General features: G+C 40.8%; 1 protein-coding gene across 1 annotated transcript in view; it reads right to left on the minus strand.

Annotated features, from left to right (window-relative positions):
- Positions 1-1,663: 1,663 nt before the first annotated feature.
- The window catches only part of LOC129696714 (V-type proton ATPase subunit C 1-A), a 52,066-nt gene continuing 29,444 nt past the window's right edge, over positions 1,664-24,285 (minus strand). Inside the window, exons 6-13 of the mRNA XM_055634841.1 lie at positions 23,733-23,824; positions 23,397-23,495; positions 22,021-22,089; positions 14,374-14,466; positions 11,218-11,311; positions 6,284-6,381; positions 4,796-4,922; positions 1,664-2,319 (exon numbers count right to left, since the gene is read on the minus strand). Coding sequence (XP_055490816.1) covers positions 2,224-2,319; positions 4,796-4,922; positions 6,284-6,381; positions 11,218-11,311; positions 14,374-14,466; positions 22,021-22,089; positions 23,397-23,495; positions 23,733-23,824 — 768 coding nt within the window. The 3' untranslated portion in view covers positions 1,664-2,223. The remainder of the gene's footprint in view (positions 2,320-4,795; positions 4,923-6,283; positions 6,382-11,217; positions 11,312-14,373; positions 14,467-22,020; positions 22,090-23,396; positions 23,496-23,732; positions 23,825-24,285) is intronic.

A 24,285-nucleotide genomic window follows, 5' to 3' on the forward strand; every position in this document is an offset into this window, starting at 1 on the left:
ATGAGGGAGGATGTACAAGGACAGGTGTGGCATCTCCTACGGTTGCTGGGGAAAGTACATGGGGAGGAGGTGGTTTGGGTGGGAAGGGATGAGTTGACTAGGGAGTTGCAGAGGGAACAGTCTCTGTAGAAAGTGGAAGAGATGGGAAGATGTGGCCACTAGTGGGATCCCGTTGGAGGTGGCAAAAATGCCAGATGTGCTGAGGTGGCGAAAATGGGCAGTATGCAAAGACTGATGGGGTGGAAGGTGAGGCAAAGGGGGACTCAGTCCCTGGTACAAATGAGGGGAGGGGGAGCAAGGGCTCCAACGGGATCCCGAGCAATGACTATTTGAAAATTCCCATCTCCACCCCTTTCCTATCCTTGTAACTGTCGGAAGGGTCTCGACCCATATAACCATATAACAATTACAGCACGGAAACAGGCCATCTCGACCCTTCTAGTCCGTGCCGAACACATAATCTCCCCTAGTCCCATATACCTGCGCTCAGACCATAACCCCTCCATTCCCTTCCCATCCATATAACTATCCAATTTATTTTTAAATGATAAAAACGAACCTGCCTCCACCACCTTCACTGGAAGCTCATTCCACACAGCTACCACTCTCTGAGTAAAGAAGTTCCCCCTCATGTTACCCCTAAACTTCAGTCCCTTAATTCTCATGTCATGTCCCCTTGTTTGAATCTTCCCTACTCTCAGTGGGAAAAGCTTTTCCACGTCAACTCTGTCTATCCCTCTCATCATTTTAAAAACCTCTATCAAGTCCCCCTTTAACCTTCTGCGCTCCAAAGAATAAAGCCCTAACTTGTTCAACCTTTCTCTGTAACTTAGTTGCTGAAACCCAGGCAACATTCTAGTAAATCTCCTCTGTACTCTCTCTATTTTGTTGACATCCTTCCTATAATTAGGCGACCAAAACTGTACACCATACTCCAGAATTGGCCTCACCAATGCCTTGTACAATTTTAACATTACATCCCAACTTCTATACTCAATGCTCTGATTTATAAAGGCCAGCACACCAAAAGCTTTCTTTACCACCCTATCTACATGCCTAGTCCCGAGACCCTAGACCTCACATACTCTTTTTCTCCAGTGATGCTGCCTGATCCGCTGAGTTACTCTAGCATTTTGTGTCTATCTTGGAAGCTGCACAGGATGCATTTCCTAAAGATATAGTCACCAGGGACGCTGGAAGCTTCCCTGATCTTCCACATCCTTCGATCACGCCAAAAAGAAAAGTTGGAAAGTTACCTTAATCTTACCTTTTCACTGCTTAGCCTCTTCGCTGAAACTGGAGGTAAAGTCTGAACACTTACTACTCAAACCAGAGCCAGTCACACACACAATGGTCACTTCACTAGACCCTAAATCCCTTTTATTCAATTCCAGGCTCTGTGACTGACAGAAAAATGCTGTCTAAACCTCCTGCGTCCTCCACTTTACAGCTCTGGAGTCATTTGTGAAACAAGCAAGCCCTCAACTTAACGTAGACATAAGAAAGTGCAGATGATGGTTTATAAAATCAAAAAACTCCCCACAAGCGCTTCCAGTACTAGTTTTAGTTTCACAATTCCAGCATGTAATATTTTGTTTTTATGAAATGTTAACGTTTTAGCAAATCTCAACAATTAGTAAGAACATGCTCAACACTGAAAATGTCTTGATTACCATGGCTGTTACATTTATTCCATATTTTATAGGCATCATCAATCATGAATGTATACAGTGTTTGCACATTGGAGTCATGTTTAAAACATCACATATACTATTTCAATAAACACGATTTGTTACGACCAATGACTATTTAAAATTCTATGTATCAAACACAGGTAAAGAGGTGAAATGATACAAACTCTTTTGCACTATTAATATACAGCTGTAAACAAGGTATTTCAGCAATATTAACAACCAGTGCAGTTTACTGCACAGCACTTCACAAATGAATTTTTTTTATTTTTAAATAATGTGTTTGGTTCATAAATATAGATCCAGATTATTGCAGCACATAATTCAATACCTGATTGGTAAAAAAGTACATCAATACGTTTTCAAAGGAAACAGCAGCAGACAGATTACAAAACTGGACCTAATTGCAGGAATGAGTAAGCAAACACCAGTTAACCCAGGCTTGAAGAAAAAGGGACAAGCAAGTGTCTATCCAATACGACTAACCCACACTCTAAAAGCCAAGGTGACTGGAGATGAACTGTACCAACATTTATTTGAATTCAAGCAGATTGCAATCAATCTTATAATACACATATGGGTAGTACTCCTGCTGGCTTAGGCTTAGACCTGGTATGTCCATTGCAGCCTGAAAAAAAATTAAAAGTAACTTAGTATTTGATTTACATTATACTAAATTTACAGTATTTCTAAAAAAACACCTAAATCTCAGATGATGCAGCAGGTTCTAAAATGTGTCTATCATTATCAGAATATAAACTCTCCATTAGGGAGTCAGTGCATTGCTGTTCTGCTTAATTGCAGCTAATATTATCAGACACATCCTTGCGATTGAATAATTAGGTACATTTGTGCAAAAAGAGAAATGAAATTTCCATATTACAATGTTTACTTTTCCTAACTGAAGCAGAACTCGTGTAAGAGAAAATCTCTCACCTGATGAAATTTTATGCGCAACATACAAAGGATGATTGATATACATTAATGTGTTATTGCATGGCAATTGGGGAGCGATGACAGTGTAGGTACAGAAGGAGGAAGGGAATGAGAAGGAAGAGGAAGGAAAATTGAGGCAAGTGGAGAAAACAGTGGGGAGGTAAAAATCACTGAAGTTTTTACTTTGCATTTTTGGTCCAGAAAGCTGTGGACCAACAGTAGATTGTCACGGAATGTCCGGCGCCCTGAAGGAGGACGCAATGGATTCTGTTGCAGGGTTTCTTAGCAGACTATAAAAGTTATCTAACGCCACACCAGAACTCTCAAACAATGACTATAACCTTGCTTGCATCATGTTGAGAAGAATCCTCCCTATTAGATCCCTTATAGAAACATAGAAATTAGGTGCAGGAGTAGGCCATTCGGCCCTTCGAGCCTGCACCGCCATTCAATATGATCATGGCTGATCATCCAACTCAGTATCCCGTACCTGCCTTCTCTCCATACCCCCTGATCCCCTTAGCCACAAGGGCCACATCTAACTCCCTCTTAAATATAGCCAATGAACTGGCCTCAACTACCCTCTGTGGCAGAGAGTTCCAGAGATTCACCACTCTCTGTGTGAAAAAAGTTCTCCTCATCTCGGTTTTAAAGGATTTCCCCCTTATCCTTAAGCTGTGACCCCTTGTCCTGGACTTCCCCAACATCGGGAACAATCTTGCTGCATCTAGCCTGTCCAACCCCTTAAGAATTTTGTAATTTTGCACAGCCATACTACGTTACTCTCAAAGTGACTGGAGAGCAGATGTGACCAATATCCTATTCTTGTCGGATTGCCTAATCTGGAAAGGGACAATGTGGTCTTTGTCAAGGTTCACCGCAAGCAATTGCATTATACGGGAATTTCTGCACGTCCCAGGGATGAACAGAGGCAAATGTTGATTGTTGATGAGATCCTTGCCCCAGTAAAAGATTCACTTTAGTCTGACTAAAAGTTGGTCTTCTTATGCAAAGAGAGGCCAAGTCATAGGAGTATGTGGTAAGGGATGCAACTACCACAAAAGGCCTGCAGATTATGGCCAGTGTAGGCTCCTCCTGCCACTGGACATTCTAGAGCTAGGCACCATGTAACACCTTCTCAAACACATCATTAACAGAACATTTGGAAATGATGATGACATGTGATGCCTGAATGAAGACATCCCTTATTACATTTGTACAACTAATTTTATGGATAAATTAAAGTTTATGAAAAAACTTTGCTGCATATCATGTAACTGTTGTTGAGTGACGTGTCATAAGTTAGCGATGTTACAATACTTACCTTTAGCGGCGCTGCAGTTCTGCCACTGGCCGTGTGCGCGCGACTTTGGCGCCTTTGAGGGGGGGGGGGGGCGGGATTAAAATGCCGTTTTCTCCTGCCTGTCGGAGTCGAACTTTCTCAGGCTGTTAAGCTGCTGCAGAAAAATCGTTCCAACTCCCGTTCTCGGAAGTTTTTTTTTTGTTTTTTTTTTAAATCGCAGGACAATTTAATCCCTGGAGTAAAATAAAAAGCTACTTCTAATGCTGTCAACGCCTACAACGGGACGAATCTCACGTGGGGGACAAAACAAAATGTAAGTCGTTTATTTTACATATAAACTTGTTTCTTAGGATGACTTTAATGACAGTGTTTTTCCTGCCGATATGGGGTTCTAATTCACTGCTTTAATTTCAGCTCATCCAAGTAAGATTGTTTCATATTTGTTTCAGAATGCTTCAATCTATAATAACTGAAAAATTCATTCAGTTCTCTTAATTTTTAAGAAAGTTATGGGCTTTTGACTGTCCTCGATCACAGCTTTTGAGTTAAGTCAATGGATAAGCAATAGGGAACAAGATGCCAATTTCAGAATATGAAAATGGCCATAACTTTTTTAATACTGAAGGTATGAGTGAATTAGGTGTCAAATTAAACTTATTTTTATGCTTTATCTGATGGGATAAATTGCAGGCTTGATTTTTTAAATCTCAAAATTTTGTAACATTGCTACATACGTGCTTAATAAAATGACACTCAATATTTACTGCAGAGGTCTGCAGTTCATTCTTTTTGAAGTATGAAAGACAGCTTATAATAGATTAACAACTACTGGAAGATTATCCAGTTTCATCATGCCGATACCTACATCAATGATGGCAGCTGCACTGCTGTCTAGGTGTTTGTATAAATCATTAAGAACTTCTCGAAGCTTCTTCATCATCTTTTTGTTGGGTTGTAAAAGCATTGCCTGGAAGTTAACTGGCAAACCATATCTTGATAGACCAGGCGAGATAAAAATAACAAAAAAGTTATATTTCTTATACTTTCACATGTGCAATGCTGTTCCAAACATTGAAATGTTTTAGAACTAATGCTCAACAAGAAACTTCAGCCAACTAATTTTCACGAGGCTCCACATATAACTATTTTTAAAAGAATTTTTAAAAGAAAGCACAATGGAAAAGATGCAATACCGACAATTTGTTTCTGCGGAATAGTCACTAATTACAACATACAAATCCATCCATCTAGCAGTACCCTTTGGCATATAGCAGGCCCTTTGGCATATCATATCCATGCCAAACATGATGCCTAGTTAAACTAATATCCACAACCTGCACCTGATCAATATCCCTTCATTTCCTGCATATTCATGTGCCTATCTAAAAGCCTCTGAAATGCCATAACTGTGTTTGAGAGATTTGTGAGAAAGATTGCAATTCAAGAGAGAGTTAGATTTAGCTCTTAGGGCTAATGGAATCAAGGGATATAGGGAGAATGCAGGAACAGGGTACTGATTCTGGATGATCAGCCATGGTCCAATTGAATGGCAATGCTGGCTCGAAGGGTCGAATGGCCTACTCCTGCACCTATTTTCTATGTTTTCTATGTTTCTATGTCTTCCTCCACCAGCATGCTCAAGGCTCCTCCACGCTTCCTTTAAAACATTGCGCCTCTCACCTTAAAATTATGCCCTCTCATCCTTGACATTTCCACCCTGGAATAAAGTTCTGAGCCTATCTCTGCCTCTCATTTTTTTTTTTTTAACATATTTTTATCAGCTCTCTCCTCAACCTCCGATGTTCTAGATAAAACAATTTATGTTTGGCAAACCTATCCTTATATTTAATACTCTCTAACCCAGGTAGCTCTAATAGTTCACACTGGAACAAATGGATCTTGGCATCAACTCGAATCATAGAGTCATACATTGTGGAACCAAGCCCTCCACCCCAACACATACATCCACACCCGTCCCACTTGCCAGTGTTTGGTCCATATCCCTCTAAATCCGTCCTGTACATGTACCTATCTGATTGATGTTTAGTGGAAGATCAAATATCATCAATTATGACTGATCATGCTTTTCTTTTTAACAATTTGGTTGCACTTATTAGGATTTCAATACAGTTGTACTTCTTCCTGGAGAAGTGATTGACTTTAGAGTGATCAGTCAAGTTTGAATCCTTAAGTGGGTTCTGATCAATAGCAAAACATTCAATCTCAAACATTGTATCTTAATGTAAGAGTATAATTTTGATTCAATGTCTATAATTAAATAAATGACAAAAATATCTGTGACGTAAAATTTAGGGAAATGTAAAATGTAAAATTTCAAATTATTAATAGATACCTTAGAACAGATTCTACAAATACCCGTAAAGCTTTCACATGGATCCATGCAATAAAAGCCTCACTGAAGTTCACTTTCAGCCATCGCACCAAGGGACCCTATGAACAAATAGAACACATTCAGCAAAGCAATCCATTGCAAATAATTTATATATATATATATATATATATATATATATATATATATATATATATATATATATATATATATATTTTGTATCTTCACCTTTTTTCATATCACTTACCTAGCCTCAAGCTTTAACTATTTATAAAATACTTCATGTAATATTCATATCCACAAGACAATTTCTTGTATAAATTTATTATTGCTAAATATGAAGCAAACCTTAATTTTAACTCCATTCCTGTACTGCATTTACGGATATCAGACAAATTAAAAATGTTCATTCTTTTTTCCCCATTTTAAATAATCTAGAGGGCCATACCCGATACCATTATTTGCAACAGTAATTTTTCCATGAATGGTTAAAACTGCGAGACAATCATGCAGATATAGCATGGTGTCAAGTATTTGATGACACTCATTCAGATTTCCATACGGTTGAATTTCCAGAAACAGTTTATTTGCCGAAACAGAATTTCTAGCTGTGGAACTGATAACCTCACATACACGGAAACATAGAAAATAGAAAATAGGTGCAGTAGTAGTCCATTCGGCCCTTCGAGCCTGCACCGCCATTCAATATGATCATGGCTGATCATCCAACTCGGTATCCTGTACCTGCCTTCTCTCCATACCCCCTGATCCCTTTAGCCACAATGGCCACATCTAACTCCCTCTTAAATATAGCCAATGAACTGGCCTCAACTACCTTCTGTGGCAGAGAATTCCAGAGATTCACCACTCTCTGTGTGAAAAATGTTTTCCTCATCTCGGTCCTAAAAGATTTCCCCCTTATCCTTAAACTGTGACCCCTTGTTCTGGACATCCCCAACATCGGGAACAATCTTCCTGCATCTAGCCTGTCCAACCCCTTAAGAATTTTGTACGTTTCTATAAGATCCCCCCTCAATCTTCTAAATTCTAGCGAGTACAAGTCCATTCTAGCGAGTAGAGTCTATCCAGTCTTTCTTCATATGAAAGTCCTGACATCCCAGGAATCAGTCTGGTGAACCTTCTCAGTACTCCCTGTATGGTAAGAATGTTCCTCAGATTAGGAGACCAAAACTGTACGCAATACTCCAGGTGTGGTCTCACCAAGACCCTGTACAACTGCAGTAGAACCTCCCTGCTTCTATACTCAAATCCTTTTGCTATGAATGCTAACATACCATTCGCTTTCTTCACTGCCTGCTGCACCTGCATGCCTACTTTTAATGACTGCCAAATGCAATGCCAAATAATGTCAGAAACCGCTTCTGATCCCAAATGAATCAGGTAACACCCTGCTTTGCATTCTGCCTCAGCATTCATGAACTTGCAGCAAAGTCCTCTATGTTCAAGTCTAAACTTCCCACTATTTCCACTCAAATTAAAGATTTTCCACTAAAATTAAACATTTATTTCTCTCAACTCACCATGAGTGACATCACAGGAAATCAACAAGTACACCATATCAGACTGCAATGTTAATTTATTTGGTAATATTGGCTCCCCTGGTTAACCCAAAAAATTAAATTACTTAAACCATTTCCCAAAGTTTAATTGCCGAAACAGAATACTTGGATATCTGATCAGTGTGCCTCTTTGCCCACTACATTTCTGTTTCATACATCTAGTTTTGCAATTTCTGTTAAATTCATCATATAGTTTTATTTTCTTCGAGTTTAAACAAATGGCAAAATAAATCTGCAAGTCAAATTGGAAAATACAAAATAAAGTTTGATACAGTGACATTCAATTTTAATCATATAATTCATCTTGCTTTTATTAAAATGGGATTTTTAAGCTTAATATTGATTTACTTTGTTTTGATTATAAATGTTTAATATTGTAATATACCAATGGGAAAAAATGGAATGCATCATAGCAAAGGCACATAATCAAATTCAAGAGAACTATGCTGGTTGATTTTTATCAAGCACCTTAGCAAACTGCACTTTACAATAGAAAAACTTATTTGATTTTCTCTGAAGTTTAATTCAAGGATTTCACTGACCGTTTCGCAAGCCTACATCAGCTGCACATGAAGAATTATATATTGTGGTTATGGTGCTCATTTCTCTTTTAGGAAATAATATATATATTTTTTTAAACATTACAAAGAACAACTGAATATCAGCCAACCACATCACAGGTCATTTATTCCTAAAAACAGCTTTGTTATGCTAACAGGAAAGGATAACAAAACAATATAAAAACATGGACAGCTGATTTCAGTTGGTACAAATTTGGCTGCAAAGAATGACAGGCATAAAAAAGTTATCATTCATATAGAAGAGGTGTCTAAAATTAAATTATCTGGGCTTTCAGAAACTTTTTTTTATTTTCATGGGGCAAATCTCAAATCTTATGGGTGAATAGGAATAAGGGCTAATGGTGACCTGTCAACTGCTACAGTTTACAACATATATTAGCAACCCCATGTTATCATATATGGGGGGGGGGGGGGAGATTGCCGTTTGTTTTGGAACTTTTCCGTAACGCTAAGCCACATCATCTGCATGTCAGGAAATACAAGTTGAAAACAAAATAAACTTGTGCTTTTTTCCCCCCACTAATTCTGTAAGAGCAAATTTTATTTGGTACCTCACATTTTTTGGGTAGTGATCTGTGAATTTTGGAAGAGCAAATCTTTTTAACCTGAACATCTATCACATAGAGATACATTAATAATTAAGGGAAAGGTTCACAAGCATGCAGCATATTTGCAGATGATACAAAAGTAATTGGAGATGGAAGGCAAGCAAGAATCATGCAGCTTACAGTGAGATCTTGATAGATTGAGTGAGTGAGCAAACAGTTAGCAAATGAAGTAATATGGGGGAAAAACGTGTTTACTTTGGTAGGATCAACAGTTTTTGTCCCCTTATTTTATTAAATATATATTATCACTGGAGGCAATTCAGCAAAGTTTTACAACAATATTCCTGAATATGAAGGGAATGCCTTAAGAGGATGTACTTGTGATCATTGGAGATTAGAAGAATGAGCGTATCTGATTGAAACATTTAATATTCCTAAAAGGCTCGACAGGGTAAATGGTGGGGGAATTATTGCCCTCATTAGTTAATCTAAGAAAAAAGAGCAGGGTCTCAAAATACCCAAAGATGCCCATTTAAGACACAAAAGAAAAGTATTTTTTTCTCTCAAAGGGTCGCAAGTCTTCAACATTTCTTGCCCTAGAAAGCTGGAAAGGGTCAATCCTCAAATATATTCAAAGATGAGAGAGATTAACTTTTAATTAGCAAGAGAACCAAGAGCAACAAAGATCTACAATCACATATTACAATTGTCACTTTTAAATCTCTATTCACTGCCTAGATAGCACGGTACATGTGATAATAAACTAAAGAATCAAAGGTTATGGGGAAAGGGTGGGAAAGCAGACATGAGGAAAGCTGTCCAACTCATGCTCTCATCAAATGGGCAGGGCAGGCTCAAGAGGACAAATGTCTTGTCCCTGCTCCTATTGCTTATGATTAATGTTTCTGCCAGGTTACCAATGCACTTAAGCAATGCTTGTTAAGTTAAATTACTAATTATTAATTAATTTAAATATCCCATTAATTGACATTATCTAAAAATTGAATTTCCTGGTAAAAATAAATTAATATGCAAACATGAAAATGTCAAGAAATGAGACCAACACATACAGAGAGATATCCACAAAATGACCAAAGGTTATTTTTACATTGTTTGTTCAAATGTGTTCTAATTTTCCTTTTGGTTAAAAAAATAATTTAAAACAATGTACAAATGGAATCAAGCCATCTTGAAGGATAGCAACCCCCCTCCCCCCCCCCCCCAAAAAAACCCAGAAAAAATGCAAGAAATCAGAGCTTAACAGCTAATTAATTGTTTTGAATATCACCACTGGTGTCTGGCAGGCAAATATGGCAGCCAATTTATGCAATGAGATAAATGGGTCAATTAATGAAAATAGAAAATGCTGGAAAATCTGTGGAAAGAGAAAACAGAACAAGCATATCAAGTCAATGAACTTCCCATCAAAATTGTCTGACGAATAGTCACTGATCTGAAACTACTGTTTTCATTCCACATCTGTTGCCCGTCTTGGATATTTCTAATTTTTTGACGTAGAACACAATTTCCAACAATTGTGGCATTTTGCTTTTTAAAACAGTTAATCTGATTTTAATTATGTTTGAAGGGTATAATGCTGGACAGCATTACATCTGTTCAACTAAATTGCCAGAAAAACAATTGTTTGGAGGGTGAAATATTGCTTAAAGAAACACCCAATACCTTCCACCTCCACTGAATCTATCTTGTATCGTCACACTTCACATTCACTGCAACGTTTGTTATTTTAGCTTTGCAAGTATGGTCTACGATTTGATTTTGGTGAGATTGTTCTCAGAACCTTGCCCTCTGAACCACAACTTGGTTGAGGGTTGGGGGTGGGGTTTAAGATGGGGTGTAATCAGCAGATCTGGGAGCATATTGTTGAACTTGAACACCCGGACAGTTCTGTTTGTTTTCCAACTCCACAATGTTCAGACTCTATTCTGAATGCTTAATGGGGCAGCTGGTAGTTATCTAATAGAAAACCCACTTGGTAGTAATTTTAATTACAGTGAATTGATCCTTAATTTATTTTACATTTCATATTTCAAATCTGCTCCTAATCAATCCAATGAAAGTAACAAGAATGCCACCTACACCATTTTAACTAAAGTTGGAAGTAGTGAACAAACATAGCAGAGACTGCACACTATAAGAGCATGCAACATTAAAGAAAAGTATTTATTTAGGCTGGATGGTTTATTGCCAACAACTTCAGTACATACAAATTGTTTCTTTTTGTCAGTTGAAAGTCGAGTCATCTCTTCTTTGTCTGCTTTCAGCTCCTCCTCATTATACTGGAAATCTCGAACTATAAACCTGAAGAGAAAGGAAAAGAAAATTGATTGTAATCATTTGTAAAAAAAAAATGACTGTGGCAGCAGGCGAGACGCGAGGATGGTCTGTTGCCTCCCTGGTGCCAGGGTTCAAGATGTCACAAACCAAATTCAGTACATTCTCGAGAGGAAAGATGAACAGCCGGCAGTACTTGTGAACTTAGGCACAAATCGGGAAGAAGAGGAAGGAGGTTCTGCAACTCGAGTTCAGAGAATTAGGAAGAAGACTGAAAATCAGGACTTCTAGGATGATTATCTCTGGATTGCTTCCAGTACCTCGTGCCAGTGAGGACAGGGAGATAGGGGATCGGAATGTGTGGCTAATGGGCTGGTGCAGGGACCAAGGATTCAGATTTATAGACCACTGGTGACCTGTACAAAAGGGACGGGTTACACCTTAACTGGAGGGGGACCAACGTTCTGGCAGGCAGGTTTGCTAGGGCTACACGTGTGGGTTTAAACTAAATAGTGGGGGGGGGGAAGAGATTGACAAATTGGGAGTATAAAGATGGAGTTGAAGGGGAAGTGAGTACAGGAAAAGTTACAAAAGACTCCTGAATTAATGGGAAGGAAAGTTCGAGAAGGGATAAGAGAGTAAGATCAGGGCCAGGTGTGGGAGGGGAGGTGAATACCGAGGTCAAAGTGTTGTATATAAATGTACAAAGTATAAGAAATAAAGTGGACTTGCTCGAGGCTCAGTTAGAAATTGGCAAGTATGATGTTGTGGGAATTACAGAGACATGGCTGCAAGAGGGCCAGGGCTGGGAGCTGAATATTCAAGGGTATATCTCCTATCGAAAAGACAGACAGGTAGGCAGAGTGGGTGGGGTAGCTCTGTTGGTGAGGAATGAAATTCAGTCCCTTGCAAGGGGTGACATTGAAACAGGAGATGTGGAGTCAGTATGGATAGAACTAAGAAATAGTAAGGGTAAAAAGACCCTAATGGGACTTATCTACAGGCCCCCAAACAGTAGCCTGGATATAGGGTGCAAGTCGAATCAGGAGTTAAAATTGGCATGTTGTAAAAGTTATGCTACGGTTGTTATGGGAAATTTCAACATGCAGGTAGACTGGGAAAATCAGTTTGGTGCTGGACCCCAAGAAAGGGAGTTTGTGGAGTGCCTCAGAGATGGATTCTTCGAGCAGCTTGTATTGGAGCCTACCAGGGAGAAGGCAATTCTGGATTTAGTGTTATGAAATGAAGCAGATTTGATAAAGGAACTTGAGGTTAAGGAGCCATTAGGAGGTAGTGACCATAATATGGTCAGGTTTAATCTACAATTGGAGAGAAGGGTAAATCAGGTGTCGCTGTTACAGTTGAATAAAGGGGACTATGGAGCCATGAGGGAGGAGCTGGCCAAAGTTGACTGGAGAGATACCCTAGCAGGGATGACAGTGGAACAACAATGGCAGGTATTTCTGGGAATTATACAGAAGGTGCAGGATCAGTTCAATCAAAAGAGGAAGAAAGATTTCAAGGGGAGTAAGGGTCGACCGTGGCTGACAGTATAAAAATCTGGGACAGTATGAAAATAAAAGAGAAGTACAACGTAGCAAAGATGAGCGGGAAGCAAGAGGATTGGGTAATGTTTAAAGAGCAACAGAAGATAACTAAAAAGGCAATACGGGGAGAAAAGATGAGGTACGAAGGTAAGCTAGCCAAGAATATAAAGGAGGATAGTAAAAGCTTCTTTAGGGATGTGAAGAGGAAAAAATTAGTTAAGACCAAAGTTGAACTCCACATTAGGCAGGAAATAATGTTGGGTAGACTGATGGGACTGAAGACTGATAAATCCCCAGGGACTGATGATCTGCATCCCAGGGTATTTAAGGAAGTGGCTCTAGAAATCGTGGACGCATTGGCTATAATTTTCCAATGTTCCATAGATTCAGGATCAGTTCCTGTGGATTGGCGGGTAGCTAATGTTATCCCACTTAAGAAAGGCGGGAGAGAGAAAACAGGGAATTATAGACCAGTTAGCCGGACATCGGTAGTGGGGAAGATGCTGGAGTCAATCATAAAAGATGAAATAGCGGCACATTTGGATAGCAGTAACAGGATCGGTCAGAGTCAGCATGGATTTACGATGGGGGAATCATGCATGACTAATCTTGAATTTTTTGAGGATGTAACTATAAAAATGGACAAGGGAGAGCCAGTGGATGTAGTGTACCTGGACTTTCAGAAAGTATTTGATAAGGTCCCACAAAGGAGATTTGTGGGCAAAATTAGGACACATGATATTGGTGGTAGAGTGCTGACATTGGTGGTAGAGTGCTGACATGGATAGAAAATTGGTTGGAAGACAGGAAACAGAGAGTAGGGATTAACGGGTCCCTTTCAGAATGGCAGGCAGTGACTAGTGGGGTACCGCAAGGCTCGGTGCTGGGACCGCAGCTATTTACAATATACATCAATGATTTAGAAGAAGGGATTCAAAGTAACATTAGCAAATTTGCAGATTTGGGTGCTGGGTGGTAGTTTTGGTCCCCTAATTTGAGGAAGGACATTATTGCTATTGAGGGAGTGAAGCGTAGGTTTACAAGGTTAATTCCCGGGATGGCTGGACTGTCATATGCTGAGAGAATGGAGTGGCTGGGCTTGTATATTCTGGAGTTTAGGAGGATGAGAGGGGTTGTTATTGAAACATATAAGATTATTAAGGGTTTGGATACGCTAGAGGCAGGAAACATGTTCCCGATGTTTGGGGAGTCCAGAACCAGGGCCACTGTTTAAGAATAAGGGGCAAGTCATCTGGGAGAGGAGGAAACACTTTTTCAAACAGAGAGTTGTGAGTCTGTGGAATTCTCCGCCTCAGAAGGCGGTGGAGGCCGGTTCTCTGGATTCTTTCAATAGTGTGCTGGATAGGGCTTTTAAAGATAACAGAGTCAGGGGATATGGGGAGAAGGCAGCGACGGGGTACTAATTGGGGATGATCAGCGATGATCACATTGAATGGCGGTGCTGGCTCTAAGGCCCGAATGGCCTACTCCTCCATTTATTGTCTATTGTCTTACAAAAATTATTTGACAAGAATTTCTTACTTATTCTCCCTGGCTTTCAGTCGAAAGTCATCAACCGCCTTCCTGAACAATGTCACACTGTACAAGCCAGAATCATTATCTTCACTTATCAACCTTGAAGAGAGGTAAAATAAAAATATTCAATAAAATTTGGTTATCTAAGATCATTTGCCAAATCTTGCTTGCATTTGCCACTGTGTGGTCATGTTCAGATGCAAAAGGCTTATTTTCCTCCCCGATACACCCGTCCAGTTAAGTCCTCAGCAAATGCACGATCTTACCATCGCAATGGAGAAGCCAGGCTCCCAAAACTTCTTGACAGTCAGCAGTGCCCCACCAGCTTTGTCAACTGTCAGAGTAGCAATTTTTTTATGTTTCTGTACATCCGACAATGAAACACGAAAAGCTAGATACAGCCAACAAAACAATTCTAAAAATGTAGCACATACTAAAACTTTCTATCCCTCATCTCTACAATCTGTATTGAGATTGATGGTGCTGATGGTGATGATTTATCATCCATCTCAAAGCACATTCTCACAAAAAACAATGGGTAATCTTGTGATAAAGTTGAATCCAGAAGCAGTAAGCATCAAACCATACAGTACCCACAAAAGAGTCTGGAACTTTAACCCTTAAGAATCATAGAGTGATACAGTGTGGAAACAGGTCCTTCGGCCCAACTTGCCCGCACCAGCCAACATGTCCCAGCTACACTAGTCCCACCAGCCTGCGTTTGGTCCATATCCCTCCAAACTTGTCCTATCCATGTAACTGTCTAACTGTTTTTTGAAATGTTGGGATAGTCCCAGCCTTAACCACCTCCTCTGGCAGCTTGTTCCATACCCCCACCACCCTTTTGTGAAAAAGTTAACACTCAGATTCCTATTAAATCTTTTCCCCTTCACCTTGAACCTATGTCCTCCATTTCCCTACTCTGGGCAAGAGAATCTGTGCATCTACCCGATTTGTTCCTCTCATAACCATATAATAACCATATACCATATAACAATTACAGCACGGAAACAGGCCATCTCGACCCTTCTAGTCCGTGCCGAACACATAATCTCCCCTAGTCCCATATACCTGCGCTCAGACCATAACCCTCCATTCCCTTCCCATCCATATAACTATCCAATTTATTTTTAAATGATAAAAATCATTTATCATGATTTTATACACCTCTATAAGATCAGCCCTCATCCTCCTGTGTTCCAAGGAATAGAGACCCAGCCTTCTCAACCTCTTCCTATATCTCAGACCCTCTAGTCTTAGCAACATCCTCGTAAATCTTCCCTGAACCCCTTCAAGCTTGAAAATATCTTTCCTACAAGATGTTACCCAGAACTGAGCACAATACTCTAAATGCGATCTCACCAACATCTTATACAACCGTAACATGACCTCCGAACTTCTATATGATGACATGTGCATGGAAGTCCCAGGCTGTGCCATCAACATAGAAAATTAAGGCCAAAATACATCACTGTTTAAATTTTGAAAACTACATTTTAATGCACAAAATTTGTTATCCTTTACGAAACGATAAACTTTATTCATCCCCGGAGGGAAATTGTTCTGCCAACAGTCACAACACACAAGGTACACAAAAAAAACTTAAAAATGAAAGAAAAAAGGACAAGTGACTGTTGGCTGGCTGCTGTGTGCACAGCGCCTTCACCGGAACAAATGAACAAACAAACAAACACAGACTTATCCCCTGGAAGTGCCCCCCCCCCACCCCCACGGGTTCCACTTTGTTCTACCACTGTCCCTCACGGCAGTCCCCCCACGCCCGGTCCCCATTGTCTTCCCCCTCACGCTCCACTGCCGCCGATGCTCCTTTGCTGACGAGGTCCCCGTTGCCGCCAAGGCTCCACCACCGCCGAGGATCCCGTTGTCGTTGAGGCTCAAGCCATCACCGAGGCTGCCATCGCCGCCTTCGCTGAGGCTCCTTCGCCTCAGACAGGCCTCACCGCCCAGCTTCTTTGCAGTTCTCTGGGAGGCCTGTGGGGCAAGTCAGGCTGACAGGGGCGCGTTTCGGTCGTCTGTGCCGCGGTTGTTTGGTGGGCCCCGCCCTTTTCCACCGTGCGTGCGGCTCCCCGGGACACTCCCATAGCGTGCAGCTCCCCGGGACATTTATTCCTGAGTGTACGTTGATACTGAACTAGTAATCATGTGGATAGGCCTCTTTCCAGATACATTTGGGGTCTGTTATGTACATTCCATATACTTTAAGTGTAATAAGTTCTTTTGGACAGATGTTAAAAACCAGAGAAACTTAATCTATGTAGCATGTCTGACCAGTACACTATTTTAAAAAGGCACAAAGTGTTTGAGTAGCTCAGTGGATAAGGCAAAATCTCTGGAGAACATAGGTGTAATGTATTCATACATATTCATGTATATGTTAATGAGTTGGTGTTCAATATAAATAAGCAGGGAATGTTGGGTAATAAATCTCTCTCTCGTGATCCAGGCAACCAGGGTGTAAGTTGTTATTTATTCTGCCGTCCGGGATATAACAAAATTGGCGACGAGGATGGGGTGGAGTTTGGGAACTCATCCTTTAAATACAGTGCAGGACTGTTTTGCATCAAGCAGCTTGTTTAACATTTTAAACAGTAAATACGGAGTTGTGTCGCAGTTGTTAGCGAGCTGGACACGATAGGCCGCAGATCCTTCTATGCAGGGGACTGTAGTTTAAAACAGCAGCTGGACAAATCGTCGAGAGTTTGTCAGGCTATCTCTATGTGGCAAGATGCCGGCCTTGGGACTGTATAAGACTTTTTTTTGTCGAGTTCCTCAAGCTGAATAGCCTTTGTACAGATAAGTTTTAGGTGAATTGTTACACCAGAACAGACAGGAAATCGGGGTTTTTGAATGTACTTTTAAAAAAAAAAAAAGGGAACGACACGATGGCAGCGTCCACAGGCTACATCGAAAACCTTGGCACTTTTGACAACAGTAGAGAGCCGTTCAGCTCTATATGGAGAGAGCAAACATGTTTTACACGGCAAACAACATAATGGAGATTAGTGGTGAAGGAGAGATAGCGACTGAAACAAATAAGGGCGTTTGCGAACGCATGAAAGCGATTCTGCTCACGGAGATCGGTCCTGAAGTGTACGGCACGCTCGTGAATCTCCTTGCGCCCATAAAGGCAAAATGCTCACTCTCTCTCTTTTTCGTTCTTTCTCTCTTGTTCTATTTTTCTCTTGTTAAATTTAAAATAGAAGATGTACATTAAATGTATTTTGTCATATGCCGCGGGCTATACTACTGTACATTGCTTCTAATAAAAATACAAATTAAAAAAAAATTAAAAAAATATAAATAAAGGCAAAAGACATTGACATTATGAAGAAGTTGGAGGAGCACCTCAACCCAAAGCCTCTGAAAATTGCAGAAAGCTATAAATTTAGCACTAGAAACCAGAAGCAGAATGAGACAATCAATGAGTACATTGTTGCCTTGAAAACGTAACTTTGCACTGTAACTTTGGAACCTTTCTCGGACCCGCACTACGCAACAGATTTGTTTGTGGTCCAGTGGATGAACAAATTCGGTCCAAACTCATGACCACTCCAGATCTTACATTTGAGAAAGCTTGCAAGATTGCTACCACAATGGAGATGGTCATTTATGCAACCAACATTGATAAGCCTACAACCAGCCAAGGCAAGGACTTTCAAACGAATCTATTGATTAATAAACAGTTAATCGATATGCGTATTGACACGGCGGCAGATTGTTCGGTCATGAGCAGAGACCTGTATGAAACAAAGTTCTCACAGATACCATTGTTTGAGAGTAAGGTTAAGCTGAGAACCAACTCGGGCGAAGTTTTGGAGACATGTGAACAAATGAACTGTAATGTTCAGCATAATGGTCGATCAGTAAAGGGCCTGTCCCACCAGCATGCAACTGCATGTGGCGAGCGCGACCAAACGTGGTGGCTTGAGGCGTACGGCCTCGCGGGGCCGGTCCCTCTTCGAACTGCGGAGCTGTCTGGAGCTGGTCCCGACATCATACTCACCAATCAGCTGGGCAGGAGGCAGGCCGACTGAATTTGGACGTCGCACGGCGTCGGGCGGTTACGTCATCACGCAACGGCACACCGGGCAGTGACGTCAATGCGCAACGCCACGCGCTAGTCGTACTCCGTCAAGACGCTGTGTACAGGCCATTGCCACGCAGGATTTTTTGACAGTCAGTTTCTCGGAGCCCCGAACAATGTCGGGACCAGCTCCGCACAACTCCATACGGCTCCGGCGATCGAAGTGAGACCGGCCCCGCGAGGCCGTACGGCTCAAGCGACGTTAGGTCGCGCTCGCCACATGCAGTCGCATGCTGGTGGGACAGGCCCTTAACACTGCCCATCATAGTGGCCAACTACAGAAATAAACCAACCCTCCTTGGAAAGGATTGGCCAAGTAGAATAGATTTAGACTGGAATAACATTTTCAGCATCGATTTGTCCAAATCACGTCTTGAAAACGTCATAAGCAAACATGCAAACATTTTTGCCAACAGTTACATGGGAATAACAGGGTACTCTGCACACACTCGACTTAAGCAAGATGTGAGACCTGTGTATTTTCGACCAAGACCTGTAACACATGCACTAAAGCAACAAGTGGAGGAAGAACTCGACAGGTTAGTACGGAATGGAGGACTCGTGAACAGACCAGAGTAACAGGGCAACGCCAATTGTGGCCGTACCCAAGGCCGACAAAACTGTTCAACTATGTGGTGACTACAAAGTCACAATCAACCAAGCCGTTGATGACGAACAATATCCGTTACCAACCTCACAAGATCTGTACACAGAACTTAGCGGAGCAAGAGTCTTCACTAAACTGGATTTGTCTCATGCTTACGCCCAACTCAATGTCGACAAGGAAAGTCAGCGATACTTGACTATCAATACACATAAGGGCTTGTATTCATATACAAAGTTGCCCTATGGTGTGAATTCCTCACCGAAAACTTTCCAGTCTGCAATGGACAAAATGTTACAAGGCATTCCGCACTGTGTGTGCAACCAGGATGACCTACTGATATTCACAGAGGGCATGGTAGAACATCTGGAAATCCTTGAGCAAGTTCTCACACAACTGAACTGCCACAGTTATGCACAGATAGAAAAGGAAACACTCAGCATCGTGTTCAGAATCAAGAAATTCCATCAGTTTCTTCTCGGCAGACCATTCACCCTAGTGACTGATCACAAGCCACTACTAGTGATACATGGTCCCAAGTCAGCTATACCTTCCATGGCAGCATCTAAGATGCAGCGCTGGGCAATTTTGCTGTCCCAGTATGACTACAAGGTTGAGTACAGAAGCTACAAGTACAACGCAGTTGCAGATGCGTTGTCCCGGTTGCCCCATGAGAACTCTGACGTGGGAAGTGAGAACTCAATCTACACACTGCAAGTTGTAGATGAAGACTTTCCAGTGACTGCAACAGAAATTGAAGCTGAAACAGAGAAAGACGCGGTGCTGAAGTGGGTCTATGAACAGACATTGAACGGTTGGACTGAAATCGTTAGTGGATTGAACTCAGTTCTGAACTCAAAGCTGAAGCCTTTCCATAATTGACGCCATGAATTATCATGTGAGCAGGGATGCATTAAGTGGAGTTATAGAGTAGTTGTACCAGAATCTTTGAGAAACAAAATTATGAATGAACTTGATGCCGAACATCCTGGTAAGCATGAAGTCAATTGCCAGAAGTTTTGTGTATTGGCCTGGTATTGACAGTGACATTGAATCATTTCTGAGCAAATGTAGTGTCTTCCAAAATTGCCGGAGTAAACCACCAAAAACACCACTGCAACCCTGGTCGTGGCCAATTAGACATTTGCAGAGAGTTCATGTAGATTTTTGTGAAAAGGGTAATGATCATTTTCTGGTACTGGTAGATAGTCATTCCAAATGGATTGAGGTTAAGCATATGGGGTCAAGCACTACTACTGACTGTACCATAGATGAGTTGAGATCAATTTTTGCATGCCATGGTTTACTGGAAGAACTTGTTTCTGATAACGGGCCTCAGTTTCGTTCAGAACGGTTCAAAAAGTTCATGCAGTGGAATGGTGTAAAACACACACTTGTTCTCCCATACCATCCAGCCTCCAACGGGGGCGCAGAAAGGTCTGTTAGAGTTGTCAAAGATGCTCTCAAGAAACAGGTTTTGCAGGGTAGTTCAAAGCTCAACATGAAACATTGTTTGGCTAGTTTCTTGCTGAAGTACAGAACCACACCACACACAACAGGTTACTCACCTGCAGAACTGTTGATGAAGAGAAGGCTAAGGATATGCCCAAGTCTAGTTCGACCCAATTTGGCCTTGAGAGTTGAGCAAAAACAATTAGGTCAAAAACGCCATTTTGACTCCCACAAAAAGGAGAGGTACTTCAAGCCAGATGAGCAGGTTTGTGTTCTCAGTCCTCCCAACAAGTCCAGTCGAGACAAATGGGATGTTGGGAAAATAGTGGAAGTGTGTGGAACAAAAAGATACTTAGTTGAAGTTGGAGACAGGATCAAAAGTGTTCATGTTGATCAAATGATTCCAGCCAAAGATGAACCAAAAACTGAGTATGAAGTCCTAATCCCCGAGTTTTTATCTGAAAGTGAGTTGGAAGAGATCACTGTGATTGAAACACAAAGTTCAGTTAGTACAGACAAAGAAACAGATTCCTCTGGTCAAAGTCAGGGTACTAAAACAGAGCCAAACAAGCCAACAGTTGAGTCAACACCTAAACCCGTTACACCTGTTACTGTTAGACGATCAGGCAGGATCCGTAAACCAGTAGTTGAACATTGCGGATATAGCGAGCATAATCTGTCTTCTGATTATTATCTAAATGGTGTCAAGTGGGGGAACGGGTGAAGGGTGGAATCTTACGTTGGGGAGAGAGTTGCGTTGGGGGACCAGGCCTCCTGTGGGGGCTATGGGTGAGTGGTCGAATATTGCATTAAAAATGAGTCGACCTGCACAGTTGGGGGCAATGGGTAAGTGGTGGAATATTGCATTGGGGGAACGGCTTGCGTTGGGGGAATGGGTGGATGAGTGGTGGATTATTGCGTTGGGGACGGGGCCCAAAGGGGTTCCACTTGGTCTAGTGTTACATTAAATTTCCTGGATTGTGGTATGGAACAAGATTTTTTTTTATCCGATTTGAAAATACTACGACTTTCCAAAATAATAATTCATCCACATTCTGCCTTTCCCACGCAACTTCATAACGCACTGTACCAGAATTATCCAATTTTTCCCAAAAGAGGCAATATTTGAATTTAATATGAATGACTTACAACTCTAATCATGTACTCTTTCTCTATTCCCTGCCCTCTGTATAAGAGGTTAAAGTATCATTATTCCACATCTCCATTCTACTATACTTCCGAGCCATAACCCTCCTGTTTCTCCTCTGCATCTTGAACACAAAAGCCACAATTATATACAGAAACAAGGAACTGCAGATATTGGTTTACAATAAAAGGCCCAAACAGTTACTCTCGCACTGCGTCTGTACAAATTATATTCAAGTTGATCCGTGCCAAAAATCAAAGTAATAGTAGCAAGAACACATTGGTCAAATTTCCAATCAATACTGGATAGAAAGTTTATAAACAAGAATTTGAAGTCCTCTCTTACTTGGTTGACCGTGGAACCACCATGTCAGCTAGAGTTTCATATGTTTTTTCCCATTCAAGGTAATTTATTCTAAAGGGAAAAAGAGAGCATTTTAATTAACACAGCACCGGGGGAATTTTTCTCCAGCTTTCTGATAATTAGACTCAATGCTGAACAAACCAAACAGACACCTGTGCTGCGTCCATTCTATGGCAGTGCAATGTCAGTAAATCTACAGGTAATGCAAAGCTAAAGGGGAAATGAAGTTGAGGAGATTAAATGAGTGGCAGAGAGCATAATAAAAGAAAAAAAAATCAGGTTCTCTACCCTTTGGTTACAATAGAAAAATAATATTTCTTAGGGAAAAAATATTGACAGATGAAGGCCAACATGCCAAAAAGTCTCTGTACATAAATAGATTCCTCCATCCCTGCTACCAATTTAGTTCACTTTACCACCCTCTCACCTCAGGCCACCTCAGGCAATTGAGGAAATTCAGAGTGTCTCCGAGGATCCTCCAGTGCTTCTACGCAGCGGTGGTGGAAAGCATCTTGTCTGGGAACATTACCATCTGGTTTGGGAATTGCTCTGCCAAGGACAAGAAGGCTCTGCAGAGAGTAGTGCGTTCAGCCGAACGCACTATGGGAACTTCACTCACCCCCCTGCAGGAACTATACAACAGGAGGTGCAACTCCAGAGCAAATAAAATCATGGGAGACCCTTCCACCCCTGCAACGGACTGTTCCAGCTGCTACGGTCAGGCAAACGCCTCCGTTGCCATGCGGTGAGAACGGAGAGGTTGAGAAGGAGTTTCTTCCCAGAGGCAATTCGGACTGTAAACGCCTATCTCACCAGGGACTAACTCTACAGAACGTTTTTCCTTCCATTATTTATTATGTAAAAGAATATGTGTGTTATGATTGTGTTTATAATTTGTTTGGCTGTTTTGTTGTTTGTCTTTTGCACAAAGGTCCGCGAGCATTGCCACTTTCATTTCACTGCACATCTCGAATGTGTATGTGACAAATAAACTTGACTTGACTTACTTATCTAGCTCCATCAGCCATTGTTGTCATTTACTCTCTCCAGGGTTACAACCCTTTTCACATCATTCCCCCCATCTTCTCCGCCTTCTTAAATATTTAAGAAACAGTTTAACTCCAGTATCTTCTGATGGAAAATCTTGAGGCAGAAACATTAACTTTTTCTCTCTCCATTGCTGATAATTCTAGAATTTTTCAAGAATTACCTGTTGTAGCTCAGATTTCCAACAGCGACAGTATTTAGAATAACAGCCTAAACATTTTCTAATTCTATGGTTGCTTCTTCCTATAAAACCATTGCCAAACTATGCAAATTAAGCTTTAACGTTTAGATGCACACAGAAAGTTTCTTACTTGGGCACAACTACCAACAATGTAGTAAGGTATTCAGAATCCAGTATGAAGTCGTCCTTCTTCACAATATCCGCAAGACTTCTTGTCATCAAACTTCCACTACAAATGAGCACACAAACCAATGGCAACACAAGTTATAGATGCAGTTCTCCTGGCAAAAACAGTACAACATACGTTGAAATAACTATACCTCAATGACAGCATGAAACTTTAAGGGCTGAGTTTAAGAACAAGCGGGAGGACCAAGGACAATTCTCAATTGTAAATTACATGGCAGGTGAAAAGCCCATCATGTTTAACTGTAGTTTTAATAATATAATCAAAAAAAGAACTTACACATTCTTCCTCTCTAGATTCTGCAAGTTTCCTTTCAGATTGTTATATGCTGATGCTCTTGCTTTTAGATCATTGTCAATCTGTGATACTTGCTGCAAACAACATTAATTAGTCAATGATTATTCACATGAACATCTGAAAATGCTGGTTTATAGAGTGAATCAAAGTCTTCCTGCTTTCATTACCACAATTTAAAAAATAAATAAATCACAGTACGATACCAAATCAGGATTTTGCCGGAGGGTAAAAAAAAAAAAGACCTACTCAGATATTAACCATAACAACAAATTAGTGAGACACACAAAATAACTTGAAAATCCTATTAGCACCAATTTCTTTAGTGCCTCCAGTATTAACATTGAGCAGCTTTTTCATAGCACTTGGGAGTTTATACTCAAAATACCCTACATTTGCAAACCTCCAGTCTTTAATGGAGTGTCAGATCTATACTTTGCTATAGGTTTCTCAAGTGCCTTGTTCCACAATTTTTCCCCATTTGGATTTCATACTGATTTTAAACATTCTGGATGAAGCCTAATGTTTAGAGGTATTT

Source organism: Leucoraja erinacea, chromosome 4, assembly GCF_028641065.1.
Source record: "Leucoraja erinacea ecotype New England chromosome 4, Leri_hhj_1, whole genome shotgun sequence".
Classification (NCBI taxonomy): domain Eukaryota; kingdom Metazoa; phylum Chordata; class Chondrichthyes; order Rajiformes; family Rajidae; genus Leucoraja; species Leucoraja erinaceus.